The 18155-nt window shown below is 40.5% G+C and overlaps 1 protein-coding gene across 1 annotated transcript in view; it reads left to right on the top strand.

Moving 5' to 3' along the window:
- Positions 1-18155, top strand: part of NOX3 (NADPH oxidase 3) — a 65874-nt gene that overhangs the window by 23340 nt on the left and 24379 nt on the right. The window contains exons 8-10 of the mRNA XM_069598918.1: positions 1421-1513; positions 3835-4088; positions 10688-10850. Coding sequence (XP_069455019.1) covers positions 1421-1513; positions 3835-4088; positions 10688-10850 — 510 coding nt within the window. The remainder of the gene's footprint in view (positions 1-1420; positions 1514-3834; positions 4089-10687; positions 10851-18155) is intronic.

The following is an 18155-nucleotide window of genomic DNA, read 5'->3' as shown; positions in this document are numbered from 1 at the left end:
ACAAGGAAGATAACAAGAACAAAAATAATGCTGAAGGGCTTGTGACCCACCAACAGACAGACAAGACAGAGAAGGATAATAAGCAGGGGAGTAATGAACAAGGAAGACGATGAGTCGGTCAGTGAAGGTTTAGTGAATATCTGTGTTCAGGAGAAAGGGACGCCTTTCTTGCTACTAAGATAGGATTCTAAGAGTAAGGTCCAGTGGATTTAGAATTCCAAGGAGGAAACTGAGGGGAATTAGGAGAAGGCTTGGGTTCTACTCCTGGCTCCTGGCTCTCTGACAATTTATACCAATTCTTGGAATGCTGCTTTTTCTTCTTTAAAAGAAGAACTAGGCTAGATTTCCAAGAACCTTGATCATCCTAAAATTCAATGAATTAATGAGTCTCTAATGTGAAGCAAGTGTCTGTTCTTCATTGAACAGAAAGAAGCATGATTACATGGGAAGAGCATAGGCTGGGTAGTCAAGGCCATCTGAGTTCATATCTTCACTGTGAACCTTGTTTATCACCTTTGTGACCCTGGACAATTTGTGTCATCTTGTTGAGCCACAGTCCCCTCTTCTGCAAAATAAAGAGAATATCATATGCCTCAGCAGGTTGTTTGATTAAATTTGAAGATTAAATCTTCAAAAATTTTAAGTTCCCATTCCTTCCCTTTTAAGGAAGCTGACACCTTATGTTGTAACCCAACCCCGGGGACAAGGGTAGCCAGTAAACTGAAGCTCAGTAAGGCAGATTATCCTCAGAAAAGGCTAACACAGAATGGAAATGTTCCCTGTCACAATTCTCCAGACAAGTATTGAGGCTTTTGTTCTGATTCTGTTAATCTAGATTTACAACACTGAGAAACTAACTTTGTTTTATTTCAGATAACACTGACTATGCCCATGTGTGTGACAGTGTGTATGTGGGTGTGTGAGTACATGGGTGCATGCATGTGTGAGAGTGTGAGTTGTTTTAGGCAGACTTGCAAAGTTATGATGCATTCTTGGCCCCCAAAATTACTATTTGAAATGTTTTTTATTGAATTTGTCATGTCCTGTGTTGACTCAGTAATGTAGTTTGTAAGCCTTTGACTTTGGTTGAGTTTGGGAGCATTTATGACCCTATCATATATAACATAAACATCAATCTACTTTCTATTTCTTTGCAAATTCAATTATTTCTAATTACATAAAGGCATCATTGATCAAGTAAGCATAAAAACCAATACAATCTTAAATAAGCTTGTAGACTTCAAGGCATAATTGAATGTTATAGTATTTAATACAAGGAGACATCTTTGTTGTTGATAACTGGCCCAAAGTTAAAGGAAAATGTCTAAACCCCATCGCATTATATATTGATTGGTTCAAATTGAAAATATTTGGATTCTATTTTCATTTCCTTTTCCTCTCTCTTTGCCGCTCTCTGCAGGCTTGGAAATGGGTTTTAGGCCCCATGGTCTTGTATGCGTGTGAAAGAATAATTAGGTTCTGGCGATTCCAACAAGAAGTTATCATTACCAAGGTATGCATGTAGGTTTATGTCTGAATAAAAACCTGAGTGTAGATGAAAATTTTTTATTGGCCCAAGTTTTTAATTTGCCATTTTTATTGCAGAACCGTCTGTAATTTAGAGGCTCATCTTCTGTTCTAATAATTGCTTGTATCCTGTGCATCTTTTAGTGAGACTAATTTTACTGAAGACAGGGATCAGGGCTCCCGACTGGTACACAGAATTCTGATAAAGGTTATGCTACAGCCCTGGAATCATCTGTATTTCCCTTTATTTTGGTGTCCTCTAGGGGAAAAGGCAGGAGGGCTGAGTATGCTTTACATGGATCACAGTGCCTTAGAGTATAATCTCTTCCTCCATCACGTAAAAACATGGACGTTGCAAACACAAAAATAATGTATATATATTTTCAAGTACACACGCTCACATTTGGAACTGCTGAACAGAAGATGGGGGAACAGTTGCCCTCCGGTTTAGATGGAGAAAGGGCACTGGGGGGAAGTTCAAAATGCAGAGGAAGGGGCCCTGCCCTAGTGAATGAAGGCAAGAAGGTAGTATTTTCCAATCTCGACATATCTCGTCACTGCTCCCCAATTTTTGCCTTGAGCTGGAGGAAGGTCTCAGCAGATAGATCAAAAATACATGCCCAAGCAGTAAAAGTGGAAGTGTGAAAGCATTAGTTGCTCAGTCATGTCTGACTCTGAGACACCAAGGACTACAGCCCGCTAGACTCCTCTGTCCACAGAATTCTCCAGGTAAGAATACCGGAGTGGATTGCCATTTCCTCCTCGATTTCCTTCCCAACCCGGGGATGGAACCTGTGTCTCTTACATTGCAGGCAGGTTCTTTACCATCTGAGCCACCAGGAAAGCCCAGGCAATAATAGTAGTGTAATAATAACTCTGCTTTTGATTAATAAGAGTAGAACTCCTGTGTCATTCTGCAACTTAGTGTCTTGTTTTACTTTCTTCATAGCATGTGTCATCTCCAAATACATTTCTTATGTTATTATTTTCAATAAAATAAAATCTTTCCTACCCTAGCTAAGATATATACTACTTGAGAGTGAGGACTTTTTTGGGCCTCATATTCTATGCTATATCCCCATCCTAGAGTAAGTCTGGAATAGAATATACATTCAAAAAACAGTTGTTGACTAAATGAATGAATGAAGAAAAATGAACACATGCCTGGGAGACTGAAAATTTACCCCAAACTCTCCCCTCAGAGGTTTCAATGTCTTAGAAGAAATTCTCTGCTAACCAAACCCATGCAGCTTTGCTAATACAATATTAACAGAATACTCTATCTCTTTAACTGTCTTCATGAAAGCAGATGCACAGAAATTGCTTCGTATTTCTGTTTTAAGCTGCTTCTGTGTTGCTGTTTTTAAGTTAAGCACCAAAGAATATCAAGCTGTATCAAAAGCCAGACCATAAAACTTCTGGAAATCTACTCAAGCTGTTACTAGGGAGACCATTTAACAGCTGACTCAGAAGGAGATCAGTAGGGAGAGGAGAAACTAATGATTAAAATGCTGTAAAATTCTCTTCTGAATGGAAAAATACTGTCAGAGGATCCAGACACTAGATTTTGCTCGCATATGACTTCTGTCAAAAAAGAAGACATGGGAGCCTGGAAAAAAGAGGTATGTCTAAGGAGGAAAATTAATTCTTTGTCTAAAGTTATAGAGCACTTTAAAAAGCAATAGCTTTTGCATCATGCTTTCTTATATCTAAAACTCAAAGCCTAAGTAGGAGATCGGACAAGGTTTGAATAACAGCAAACCAAACCAACAAAACATTTCAGAGTTTGAAGATTGTTTCATACTTAGAATGAAGAAATACCAGGGTTAGTTCACAAAGGATAAAGAAAATACACACGTCACTGAAAATGGTAACAAACTAGACCTACATTTTAAAACAACATGAAGTTAATTCTGTGGCTATTTCAATAACTTTAAGGCTAATTAAGTGCTATGGATGAAATGCTAGCTTATATTCTCTTAAATTAACCGGCCTGAAATTAACTGTGCTACCGAAAACATGGTCACTGAGACAAAAAGTCATGTGCTAGACACCACTTTGGCCCGATGCAGCTGCACAAATTTCTGGCCTAGCCCCTGAAGAAGATTAATGTCATTCTGGCTGAAGTTGCCAACTCAGACATAAAAGTTGTGGCAATGATCCTTGGAAACTCATAATTAATGGTCTATGTCAATTACACCTTAAAAGAGTTGATATAAAAATTGAGAAAGCTTTGATGGGATGAAGGCCATTGTCTTATTATTTAACCTAAGTGAAAGAACCAATGACTCTCTTGCTGTGATTTAGGTGGTAAGCCATCCATCTGGAGTGCTAGAACTTTGCATGAAAAAGCGTGACTTTAAAATGGCACCAGGGCAGTATGTGTTGATCCAGTGCCCATCCATATCCACACTGGAGTGGCACCCCTTCACCCTCACCTCCGCTCCCCAGGAGGACTTCTTCAGTGTCCACATCCGGGCAGTGGGAGACTGGACAGAAGCTCTGTGTAAGGCCTTTGGAGTAGAAGGACAGCCCCTGAAAGAGCCCTGGAGCCTGCCAAGGTGGGAGCCCATTTCTCTTTTTATGTATAAGTTACCATATTATAAAAAGCAAGGTCCTTTAGGGTATCAACATGCTGAGAGCTTCTGCAGTATCCTCATTCTAGATGGTAAATTTGAAATCATTTTTTAAATTTGAGTATGAACAAGCACATTTCTTTAAAAATCAAATGATCAATAAAGGCAGGTCATGATCCAGGAACAAGAAACATTTTGCTTTCCCGGGTCTAAAACATCACTTTGGCGAATTACAAGCCACTTGTGATGCCTAACGCAGTGCTGTGCACTTTTTGCTGTCATAGTCTGTTGTTGGACAAGTCAATCCAAAACAACACCCTATTTAGAAAAGCCTCAGCATGCAACAGAAGTTTAGTGTAGTCACCACGCCTTGGTTCCTTTTAATAATCAATGGCTTAAAATTGGTTCCCACTCTTGCTACAGGATTACCCAATAAGAACTCAAAGTCTGTGTTTAGGGCTCCAGAAAAACAGGGACACAGACAAAAAATGTTGGGATAAATATTGTGAAGAAATTTGAGAAAACCATACTTTTTCACTGCTTTGGGCACAGAAAGGATTAACAGCCCCAGGAATCTCTGAGACAAGCAGTGACTAAGGAGTCCAAGAGGAGAAGCAAAGCCTCGTGAAGAGGAAGAAACCTTTTCCTCTAAACTCAGGAAAAAGAGAACAAGAGCTCTTTTTAAAAATTTTCACATTAACAGATACACACTACTGTATATAAAAAAGATAACAAGGGTCTGCTGTGTAGCACAGGGAACTATAGTCAGTACCTTGCAATAAACTATAATGGAAAAGAATCTGAAAAACAATAGATAGGTGGCTCAGATGGTGCAGAATCTGCCTACAATGAGGGAGACCAGAGTTCAGTCCTTGGGTGGGCAAGATCCCTGGAGGAGGAAATGGCAACCCACTCCAGTATTCTTGCCTGGAGAATCCCATGGACAGAGGAGCCTGGTGGGCTGCGGTCGACGAGATTGCGGAGTTGGACGTGACTAAATCACTAACACTAACACATGTATGGATCACAGAATCACTTTGCTGTACACCTGAAACAATATAAATCACCTATACTTCCATAAAAATAAATAAATGAAAAAAAGACTTTGGCTTCTGAGGTAAAAGGGAGGAATTTCTCAATATTGGTACTAGAATTCTCAGCAATTTATATCTACAACCCAAAGCCAAGAGCCTCAGCATTTGACAACCTGGGTTCAAAGCCTAATTTTGCATGTGATCTTGGAGGATATATGTAACACCTGCCTCAGTTTCCTCCTCTGTAAGATGAAAATGATAATTATAGAACATAGGTTCTGTTTAGGATTAAATATGATAGTCAGTATGATGCTCTTTGCATAATGCATAATAGAAAAAATAAAAAGTTAGCTACTCTTGCTATTAGCAAAATAAGAAAGGTCATCTACCACAGAGATGACAGAGAACGTGCTGATGAGAAAGAGAGGACAATGTAGATGAAAAAAGGTCTTGGGTTCAGAGACAAGACCGAAGGTGGATGGGCAGTGCTGACAGTGTGATGTGACTGCTGGAGAGGGAACTTGTTTCTAAGATATGTTATCAGAAACTGGATCTACATCAGACAGGAAGTACCTTAGTGAACTTGATAAACAAGAATCTGTGCAAAGGCAGCCAGTTCAGCGTTGAGAGATGGAGGTGTTTTGGTTCACAAAAAGAACCATCAGAGTGTCATGATGGCTAGATTCAGCTAGTTAAAGGCTAGAGAGGCAGGAAGGGAAAAGATCTGGTTTGTGTTTCTCAGAAAGGTAAAAGCCCATGAGTTGTCAGAAGGCAGATCCCAGTGAGACAGGACGGAAAACTAGATCAGCCCCTTGATGGAACCCGGGGCTCTGCAATTTCACGTGGGAAAGTGATCAGCAAACAGGGGTGTGAAGTAAGGATCACTGTATCAGCAGGGAGATGGGATCTAGTATTCCCTCCTGCTGCTCCAGATTAGATGCTCAGTTTTATGTAGAAATGTGTTTATTGTGCATTTCTATGAATTATGACGCAATTCTTCTTTGGGTTTAATTGTTATCTTTAATCATCAGTGTCAAATAAATCCCAAATACCATGAAGTATAAAAATAACCATAAGACATTTTAGTTGTGGGAAGTTTCTGTTTTTCTCTCTCTCTCAATTCCCTTTATCTAATTATTTATAAAAGAATCTACCATGGGCTAAGATACAAACCCTTTCTGATTAAGGCCCTTTTATTTTTATTCTTCTATTTCCATACATCAATATGTAATAAAAGCCTTATTAATTAATATTAATTTGAGGAGAGTTAATTTGAATTATTAGTAGGTTTGGTATATGGAATATTTTTAAAATAAACCCAATTGAACTTTCATGAACAGATAGTAAGCCCAAATGGGCCAACCCCGCGTGCCTTCAATAGACACTCCTTAGGGAATGGTTATGAATAACTTAGAAGCTTTTTAATTAGCATATCTTTGTTCATATGTAAATGTGTGCTTTTGGAATAGTTGAGGTTATTCTGTTGATTGACATATTTTAAACATTCACAATCTATTCAACAAATTGTTATTGAACAATCCACCCTTTGTAAGGTGCTGGCTTGCAGTGGTGGGCAAAGACAGATACGGCCCCTCCCTCCTCAGAACTTACAGTCTAGTGACCAAACAGCTGCAAATCAAGTGATGCACACACCAAACCCGCCTGCCAATGCAGGAGACACAGGAGACGCGGGTTCAATCCCTGAGTCAGGAAGATCCCCTGGAGGAGGAAATGGCAACCCACTTCACTATTCTTGCCTAGGAAATCCTACAGACAGAGGCGCCTGGAGGGCTACAGTCCATAGGGTCACAGAGTCAGACACGACTGAGCACACACACGTAGGGAACAAAGACCCCACATGCTGCGTGGTGCCGCAAACACAAACACACACACACACACACACACACCACCCAAAACAGCTATGAAATTACAGGAACAATGAGGACTGCAGAGGAGAGATCAGTTCAGTTCAGTCACTCAGTTATGTCCAACTATTCACGATGCCACGGACTACAGCACACCAGGTTACCCTGTCTATTAACAACCCCCGGAATTTGCTCAAATTCATGTCCATCGAGTCAGTGATGCATCCAACCGTCTCACACTCTGTCATGCACTTCTCCTCCTGCCTGCAATCTTTCCCAGCATCAGCGTGTTTTCTAGTGCATCAGTCATTCGCATCAGGTGGGCAAAGTACTGGAGCTTCAGCTTTAGCATCAGTCCTTCCAATGAATATTCAGGACTGATTTCCTTCAGGATGGACCGATTTGATCTCCTTGCAGTCCAAGGGATTCTCAAGAATCTTCTCCAACACCACAGTTCAAATGCACCAATTCTTCAGCCCTCAGCTTTCTTTATGGTCCAACTGTCAAACATGACTACTGGAAAAACCATAGTGTTGATTAGATGGACCTTTGTTGGCAAAGTAATGTCTCTGCTTTTAATATGCTGTCTAGGTTGGTCATAGCTTTTCTTGTAAGAAGCAAGCGTCTTTTAATTTCATGGCTGCAGTCACCATCTGCAGTGATTTTGGAGCCCAAGAAAATAAAATCTGTCACTGTTTCCATTGTTTCCCCATCTATTTGCCATGAAGTGATGGGACCAGATGCCATGATCTTCATTTTTGAATACTGAGTTTTAAGCCAGCTTTTTCACTATCCTCTTTAACTTTCATCAAAAGGCTCTTTGGTTCCTCTTTGCTTTCTGCCATAAGGGTGGTGTCATCTCATATCTGAGTTAATGATATTTCTCCTGGCAATCTTGATTCCAACTTGTGCTTCATCCGGCCCAACATTTCGCATGGTGTGCTCTGCATATGTTAAATCAGCAAAGTGACAATATATAGCCTTGACATTTTCCTTTCCTGATTTGAAACCAGTCTGTTGTTCCATGTCCAGTTCTAACTGTTGCTTCTTGACCTGAATACAGATTTCTCAGGCCTGGTATTCCCATCTCTTAAAGAATTTTCCACAGTTTATTGTGATCCACACAGTCAAAGGCTTTAGCATAGTCAATAAAGCAGAAGTAGATGATTTTCTGGAACTCTCTTACTTTTTCAATGATCCAACAGATGCTGGCAATTTGACCTCTGATTCCTCTGCCTTTTCTAAATCCAGCTTGAACATCTGGAAATTCATGGTTCACATACTGTTGAAGCCTAACCTGGAGAATTTTGAGCATTACTTTGCTAGCGTGTGAGATGAGTGCAACTGTGCGGTAGTTTGAACATTTTTTGGCATTGCCTCTCTTTGGGATTGGAATGAAAACTGACCTTTTCCCAGTCCTGTGACCACTGCTGAGTTTTCCAAATTTGCTGGCATATTGAGTACAGCACTTTCACAGCATCATCTTTTAGAATTTGAAATAGCTCAGTTGGAATTCCATAACCTCCACTAGCTTTGCTCATAATGATGCTTCCTAAGGCCCACTTGACTTCACATTCCAAGATGTCTGACTCACTAGGTGAGTGATCACACCATTGTGGTTATCTGGGTCATTAAGACCTTTTTTGTATAGTTCTTCTGTGTATTTTTGCCACCTCTCCTTAATCTCTGCTGCTTCTGTTAGGTCCAGACCATTTCTGTCTTTTATTGTGCCCATCTTTGCATGAACTGTTCCCTTGGTATCTTAATTTTCTTGAAGAGATCTCTAGTCTTTCCTGTTCTATTGTTTTCCTCTATTTCTTTGCATTGATCACTGAGGAAGTCTGTTTTTATCTCTCCTTGCTATTCTTCACAACTCTGAATTCAGATGGATATATCTTTTCTTTTCTCCTTTGCCTTCTTTTAGTGTCTCTTCTTTTCTCAGCTATTTGTAAGGCCTCCTCAGACAACCATTTTGCCTTTTTGCATTTCTTTGTCTTGGGGATGGTCTTGATCCCTGTCTCCTGTACCATGTCATGAACCTCCATCCATAGTTCTCCAGGCACTCTGTCTATAAGATCTAATCCCTTGAATCTATCTGTCACTTCCACTGTAAAATTGTAAGGGATTTGATTTAGGTTATACCTGCATGGTCTAGTGGTTTTCCTTACTTTCTTCAATTTAAGTCTGAATTTGGCAATAAGGAGTTCATGATCTGAGCCACAGTCAGCTCCGGATCTTGTTTTTGATGACTGTATAGAGCTTCTCCATCTTTGGCTGCAAAGGATATAATCAATATGATTTCGGTGTTGGCCATCTGGTGATGTCCATGGGTAGAGTCATCTCTTGTATTGTTGGAAGAGGGTGTTTGCTATGACCAATTCATTCTCTTGGCAAAACTCTGATAACCTTTGCCCTGCTTCACTCTGTACTCCAAGGCCAAACTTTCCTGTTACTCCAGGTGTTTCTTGACTTCCTACTTTTGCATTCCATTCCCCTATGATGAAAAGGACATCTTTTTTGGGTGTTAGTTCTAGAAGGTCTTATAGGTCACCACAGAACCAGGGGATAGATACATGGTGTTATAAATCATCTAAGACAGAATTTAACCTAGTCTCAGAAATCCATGGAGACTTCCCCAGGGAAATGATTACTGAGGTATTAGGGAAGGATAACCGTGAACTATATAAGAAAATAGAGGAGAACTTGGGGCAGAGTTTTCCAAGTGATTAGTTGGATTATCACGGGCAGAGGCCCCATGGCCAAAGAGGGTCCTGTGTTCCCTAAGAAACAAAAGAAAAACCAGTGTGGAGAACTGGTCATGAGAGATGAAGCAGAATCTAGGGGGTGTCAGTCCATTTAGGACCCTATTAAAGATAATTACTAGCTCCCTAATTGCTCAGATGGTAAAGAATCTGTCTGCAGTGCAAGAAATGTGGATTTGATCCCTGGATCAGGAAGATCCCCAGGAGAAGGGAATGGCTGCCCAGTCCAGTATTCTTACCTGGAGAATCCCATGGACAGAAGAGCCTGGTGGGCTACAGTCCATGGGGTCACAAAGAGTTGGACAAAACTGAGCAACCAAGCACACACAAAGACAATTATATTTATGCAATGAGTATGCATTATTCTTACAAAGAAAAAAATTGCCTACTCAAAGACTGCCTGCCCCTGGCCTGATTATCACAGATTTTTAAGTTCGCATAATCTAAAATAATGAGTTTTAGAAATTCAACATAACTGACAAATTATTCCAAAATTATATTTATTCCAAATGAATAGCTTCTATTAGACTAAAATTATATAAACATACTAAGAAGTGGGATGGAATAAATAAAAACAGGGGGGAATTACATTAGCAAAAGGAGAGATAAGCCTTCTAAACCACCTTGATACTTCTGTTTTTCCCCTGATGGCAGCTGGGGAGGGAAAAGGAAAAAGAAAAGGCATCTTTTTATCAGTCTTCATGATGCAAAACAAGCTTCTGAGAACTGTAAAAAGAGCTGTGCTGTGAGGCTGGCCACCGTATCTCTACACTCTGTGTGTTCAAACAGGGCATTCTCTAGCACAGAGCTAACCTCCCCGCACACTTACGCCAACACATCCTATTCAAAGCACTGGTTTAGGATGGTTTTGTTTTTAAGGGTAGAGTGTTCTGAAAGTCAAACCGTGCACTTTGTGATTGCAGGCTGGCGGTGGATGGGCCGTTCGGAGCGGCACTGACTGATGTATTTCACTATCCAGTAAGCATGTGCATTGCTGCGGGAATAGGGGTCACTCCCTTTGCAGCTCTTCTGAAATCTATCTGGTACCAATGCTGTGAGGCACAAACCCAGTGCAAGCTGAACAAGGTATGGAAAAAAATCATCAGCTCACCCTTCCATGAATTCAAAAGTTCAGTTCAACATCCTTCTATCTATCATCTACTGATTCCTGGGGAGGGTTTTAATTAACTATGAGGGATAAACTCAAGGATCCTTAACTATACTTATGTTCTTAAAAATCTCCGTTCAGTATTACATTTATGAGAAGGGTTATGTCTAATCTTGTTAAAGATGACAAGACATAAATTTTATTGCTTCATTGCCGTTACAGGACATGTAATTGCTCACGTCAGTAAAATATGGACAGGCTGCAAATGGCTATGTGACTGGGCTGCAGTGAGTAATATTAACAGGCAGGCTTTGACTCTTGAGCTTGTTACTATGGTTTAAGAGTATGATTCAATATCTTCATCTCGTAGACTCAGAGTCTTAATTGAGAAGCAAAAATGCCACAGTTGGGATTCATTTGTCTGCTTGCTTGTTGTTGTCATCCAACTCCAAGTCTCTCTTTTGTCATTTCTTGAATGTTCTCAGGCTAGCTTCCTCCATAGTTCCCATCGTCCCTTTTTCCATTCCTTATCTGAATCCTCTTAGGGTTAGCAACAGACACTAGAGCAGCAAGAGAAAGAGATCTCAAGTTGAATGGTATCAACACCAGAGGACCCAGGATGCCTGATGAACCTGGTTTTGGTCCTTATCCTGCCACTTCTCTGGTTGACACTTTGACTGTAGTTTCCTCTTCCATCCAAGGAAGATGCTTGATTAGGTCAGCATGTCTCCATGTCTTCATATAATGGGGTCCACTGAAGAGAATTTTGTAGTCAAATGATTCCAGAAATGCTATAATAAATCCCGCTTTAGACGAGTCACATCTTCTATTCGCCTATTAAATAAGTTCTGTAGAAAAGAACATCATTCAGTTTTGTTTCACCCACCCTTCTCAAGCATATTTAGCCATGGAAATTTTCTTCACTTCCCGTCTTTAAGAAATGGCACCCTCACTATGGAGAACAGTGTGGAGATTCCTTTAAAAACTGGAAATAGAACTGCCATACGACCCAGCAATCCCACTGCTGGGCATACACACCGAGGAAACCAGAACTGAAAGAGACACGTGTACCCCAATGTTCATCCCAGCACTGTTTATAATAGCCAGGACATGCAAGCAACCTAGATGTCCATCAGCAGACGAATGGATAAGAAAGCTGTGGTACATATACACAATGGAATATTACTCAGCTATTAAAAAGAATGCAAGTGAATCAGTTATAATGAGGTGGATGAAACTGGAGCCTATTATACAGAGTGAAGTAAGTCAGAAAGAAAATCACCAATACAGTATATTAATGCATATATATGGAACTTAGAAAGATGGTGATGATGACCTTATATGCGAGACAGGAAAAGAGACACAGATGCAAAGAACAAACTTTAGGACTCTGTGGGAGAAGGCGAGTGCGGGATGATTTGCGAGAATAGCATTGAAAGATGTATATTATCATATGTGAAATAGATCACCAGTCCAGGTTTGATACATGAGACAGGGTGTTCAGGGCTGGTGCACTGGGATGACCCTGAGAGATGGGATGGGGAGGGAGGTGGGAGCAAGGGTCAGGATGGGGAACATACATACACCCATGGCTGATTCATGTGAATGTATGGCAAAACCACCACAATATTGTAAAGTAATTAGCCTCCAATTAAAATTTTAAAAAGAGAAAGAAATGGCACTCTGAAGCACTGGGGCAAAGCCAGACTGGAAGATATCTAGAGGTGGCAAATTCTCAACTAAGAAGTTAGAGTAAAATAAGCCCCCATTTCATGAGTTTCCAAGTGACAGGCACTTGACAAATGCTTTCTCATTCTATTTTTATAATCGTCCCAGCAACCTTAGAAAGTAGGTAGCATAATCTCTGTTTTCCAAAGGACTCGGAAGCTTTGAAGAGACTACAGTCACTTTCCTGAAAACACACTGCTAATGAAAGATAATATACCAGCATTCAAACTCAGGTTCATCTGGCTCTCTGGTTTGACATAGGCAGTACATGGTAAACATGACTGCCAGCTGCTGTATTGTAGGAAGACTGTGGAATTCCTGGCCAGAGAATCTACCTCAGCTTGATTCCACCCTCACCAGAAGCATCAGTGGATCAGTTCACCTCTCTGAGCTGTTTCTTGATCCACACAACAGAGAAATAAGATTATATATTCAACCAGATAGTTTTAATAACAAATAAGACAAATAAATGATGTAGAAATATTTCATTGTAAATGTGTATAAAAAAGAAAGTGAAAGCCACTCAGTCACATCCAGCTATTTGCGACCCCATGGACTGTAGCCCAGAAGGCTCCTCTGTCCATGGAATTCTACAGGCAAGAATACTGGCGTGTACAGCAGTTCCCTTCCCCAGGGGATCTTCCCAACCCAGGGATTGAATCCAGGTCTCCTGCATGGTAGGTGGATTCTTTACTGTTTGAGACACCAGGGAAGCACAAGAATACTGGAGTGGGGTAGCCTACCCCTTCTCCAGTGGATCTTCCTGACCCAAGAATCAAACTGGGATCTCCTGCATTGTAGGCTGATTCTTTACCAGCTGAGCTACCAGGGAAGCCTGTAAATAGCTATAAGATTATAGTAAATGTGTACCATATCTGCCAGACATATAAAAATATTACTAGTTCATTTCAGTCACTCAGTTGTGTCCGACTTATTGGGACCCCATGGACTGCAGCATGCCAGGCTTCCCTGTCCTTCACTATCTCCCAGAGTTTACTCAAATTCATGTCCAGTGAATCAGTGATGCCACACAACCATCTTATCCTTTGTCATCCCTTTCTCCTCCTGCCCTCAATCTTTCCCAGCATTAAGGTCTTTTCCAGTGAGTCAAGTCTTCTCATCAGGTGGCCAAAGTATTAGAACTTCAGCTTCAGCATCAGTCCTGCCAGTGAATATTTAGAGTTGATTTCCCTTAGGATTGACTGGTTTGATCTCCTTGCAGTCCAAGGGACTCTCAAGAGTCTTCTCCAAAACCACAGTTCAAAAGCATCAGTTCTTTAGTACTCAGCCTTCTTTATGGTCCAAATTTCACAGCCATATGTGAAAGTGAAAGTCACTCAGTCATGTCTGACTTTTTGCGATCCCTATAGTCCATGGAATTCTCCAGGCCAGAATACTGCAGTGGGAAGCCTTTACCTTCTCCAGGGATCTTCCCAACCCAGGGATCAAACCCAGGTCTCCCACATTGCAGGCGGATTCTTTACCAGCTGAGCCGCAAGGGAAGCCCCACACATAACTACTGGAAAAAAACATAGCTTTGACTATACAGAACTTTGTTGACAATGTAACATCTCTGCTTTTTAATATGCTGTCTAGATTTGTCGTTACTAGATTACTAGTATGACTACTAATACTAATAGCCTAGATTCAACAATCTCTTACTTCTAGAAGGCAAGGAGTAACACATTTCCACATACTATCTCACATCATCTTTTTAAGGGACTTACACTTTCATTCCATTTTACAGATGAGAAAATTATAATGCCTCTTTCAGATGAGTAGTGTCCTCAGATTACCAATGAGAAAGCAGAAGCACAGAAAGCTAGTCAATAACAGAATGAGAGTTTGAATCCCGGTTCTTCTTAAGCTATTAACAAATCCCATCTTCTTTTCTTTATACCACAGTTAAGCTTAACTAAGTGTCTTGCTCTGTTTGAGCTGCTATAACAAAATGCCATGGGTGGGGTGGCTTTAAGCAACAAAAATGTATTTCTCACAGTTCTGGAGGCTGGGAAGTCCAAAGTTAACACATTGCCTGATGAAAGCCCAGTTCCTGGTTTATGAAAGGTTATCTTCTAGCTCTAACTTCCCACTGCAGAAGTGGGCAAGGGAGTTTCTTGGACACTGATGGGCACTAATGTCATTCAAGAGGGCTCCACCCTTCTGACCTAATCACCTCCCAAAGTCCTCACTTCCAAATGGGGAGGGGGGGGTAGGTTTCAACATTTGAATTTGGGGGAGGGGACACAAACACTCAGTCTAGAGCATAAAGCAAGCAAAACAGATACTGTTTACACATGTGAAGCCCACTGCAAAGCTCTGTTATTGTTTATGTTGATTTCTGTCTCTGTAAACCCTTTGCTCTTACTGTCTACCAAGTCAAACCGATTTATCCAGAAGGCTCATTGCTTCATTGTTCTCATCACACTAAAGGTCATATTATGCTTCACATGCAGAATGTGATGGGATTGTATTTCTCACTTTCATTCACTTATTCACTCAATGAGTATTTATTCAACATCTACTATGTGCCATAGGCAAAGCTATGGTTTTTCCAATAGTTACGTATAATGTGAGAGTTGGACCATAAAGAAGGCTGGGTGCCAAAGAATTGATGCTTTTAAACTGTGGTGTTGGATAAGACTTTTAAGAGTTCCTTGGACTGCAAAGATATCAAACTAGTCAATCCTAAAGGGAATCAACTCTGAATATTGATTGGAAGGACTGATGCTGAAGCTGAAATTCCAATACCTTGGCCACCTGATGCAGAGCTGACTCATTAGAAAAGACCCTGATCCTGGGAAAGACTGAAGGCAAGAGGAGAAGGGGACTGCAGAGGATAAGATGATTGGATGGCATCACCAAATCAATGAACATGAGTTTGAGCAAGCTCTGGGAGATAGTGAAAGACAATGAGGCCTGTTGTGCTCCAGTCCATGGAGTCACAAAGAGTCGGACATGACTGAGCAACTGAACAACAGCAACTACGTGCCAAGCCCACTCATACTGACATGAAAAGTATGTCAAGGCTGTATATTGTCACCCTGCTTATTTAACTTCTATGCAGAGTACATCATGAGAAATGCTGGACTGGAAGAAACACAAGCTGGGATCAAGATTGCCGGGAGAAATATCAATAACCTCAGATATGCAGATGACATCACCTTTATGGCAGAAAGTGAAGAGGAACTAAAGAACCTCTTGATGAAAGTGAAAGAGGAGAGTGAAAACAGTCGGCTTAAAGCTCAACATTCAGAAAACAAAGATCATGGCATCCGGTCCCATCACTTCATGGGAAATAGATAGGGAAACAGTGTCAGACTTTATTTTGGGGGGCTCCCAAATCACTGCAGATGGTGATTGCAGCCATGAAATTAAAAGACGCTTACTCCTTGGAAGAAAAGTTATGACCAACCTAGATAGCATATTGAAAAGCAGAGACATTACTTTGCTGACTAAGGTCCATCTAGTCAAGGCTATGGTTTTTCCAGTGGTCATGTATGGATGTGAGAGTTGGACTGTGAAGAAGGCTGAGCGCCGAAGAATTGATGCTTTTGAACTGTGGTGTTGGAGAAGACTCTTGAGAGTCCCTTGGACTGAAAGGAGATCCAACCAATCCACTCCGAAGGAGATCAGCCCTGGGATTTCTTTGGGAGGAATGATGCTAACGCTGAAACTTCAGTACTTTGGCCACCTCATGTGAAGAGTTGACTCATTGGAAAAGACTCTGATGCTGGGAGGGATTGGGGGCAGGAGAAGGGGCGACAGAGGATGAGATGGCTGGATGGCATCACTGACCCAACGGACGTGAATCTGAGTGAACTCGGGGAGTTGGTGATGGACAGGGAGGCCTGGCGTGCTGCAGTTCATGGGGTCGCAAAGAGTCGGACACAACTGAGCGACTGAACTGAACTGAACTGAACTGAACTGAACCCCTCTCCTCATATCAGATTCATAATGCCAGACCCTTTTCTCAACATCCATTACCCGTGTGCTCCCCTTTTATATCATTTATCTTTCTTTTTTGTATTAAGGTTCACAAATTACCTTATTTCCTTTAAGAGATTCTGAAGTCCTTGAGTGTGTTAACTCTGGATATCTTTATAATTAAATATGTGTGTATATATGTATATATAAATATATACACATATATATATTTATACATGCACACACACTATAAATTTTAAATAAACCAGTAAGTAAATAAGTGTCTACATGCCCCCAAAAATTTAAAAATGGCTTCTTCACAATTCTCTGTAAAATTTTAGGTTACTGAGAATAATTTTTTTTATTTAAACAAAATGTTTAGTAACTTTATAATTAAAATAATGCATTCCAATTATTTTATCATAAATAGAAAAAATTCTTCTAAGATTCCACAGAATCTTAAAGTCCTTATAGGAACCCACAAAATCTTAATACTGTCTCCTCTCCCACCATTCCATTATTATTCATGGGCCCTGTTTATGGGTTTTCTTAAGGCTGTTTCAGTGGGAAGGCAAGGGAATGATCACGAAACCATAAAACAAGAACTTTGATCCCTAGTCCAAAAAATAGAAACCATGGAATTGGAAATAAAACACAATTGTTTCATGACTTATAAAAGTTGAGGGTAATATTGGATAAGCCTCAGCTGAAAATCATCCTAGAGGTTGTAGTATATGAGAGAAAAGAAGCCAAATGCAACTGAAGGGTTCAACCTCTCAGCTTGGTATTTGACAATACTTAGAGCGGCAAGTGACTGGTCCGAATTCCCCACCTGGCTAGCTACTGGATCAGGATAGGAGATTGTGCTGCTGATTTCAAAGCTCTTTTAGGAAAGAAGTGAGGCTTCATGCTATTGAAAGTTTAAACTGAAAATAACACTTGAGATCTACTTCCTCAAAATCTGCACGCTTGAGAAAAGTTTAGGAAATTTCTCTGTTTTAAAGCAATGCTGTGTTTGTCGGAATACAGCTATCATTAGGCTTATATAACTAATATTCATCAGGGCCACCCACATGCCTTTGAGATATAAATACTACTCCTTCCACTAAACTGTCAGCATCTCTATAATTTTTTGAGTGCAGCAGAGCAAAGCAGTGCATTCTTATCTAGCTACATCTTCACAATTACAGATCTGGGCCATAGTTTTCAGCGTTCTGTTTTGCAACAAGGAAAGGGGAAAAAACAGCACAGAGATGTAAAGCTGAAATTTTAAGCTTAAATAGTTAAACGTGATTGGTGGGGATTTTCTTCTTTTTGTGTAAAACACCAGTTGGCATAAAAGCAGACTTTTTTTACATACAAGCCTTATTGTTGCAAGTCTATAGTCAAAAATTTGCACCAACGCTATTTTAGTTGTGACCATTGCAAGCTGCATCTCTTTATCCTTCTCCTCTGACACGCTATTCCAGAACATTTCTAAGTAAAATGTGAGAGAATAGCCAATGGAACTCCTGCTTCTTCTTTGGTCATAAGCAGCACTTTTTGTTTGAAGCTGGCATTTTTCAAATTTCTTTCGAGCTGTGTTTTTTATTAAAAAATAGTGGGGAGAACGGGCAGAGGAAGAGAGA

The sequence above is a fragment of the Ovis canadensis genome, chromosome 8 (genome assembly GCF_042477335.2).
Source record: "Ovis canadensis isolate MfBH-ARS-UI-01 breed Bighorn chromosome 8, ARS-UI_OviCan_v2, whole genome shotgun sequence".
Lineage (NCBI taxonomy): Eukaryota > Metazoa > Chordata > Mammalia > Artiodactyla > Bovidae > Ovis > Ovis canadensis.
The sequence above is the reverse complement of the archived record's forward strand: the minus strand, read 5'-3'. Positions and strand labels throughout refer to the sequence as shown.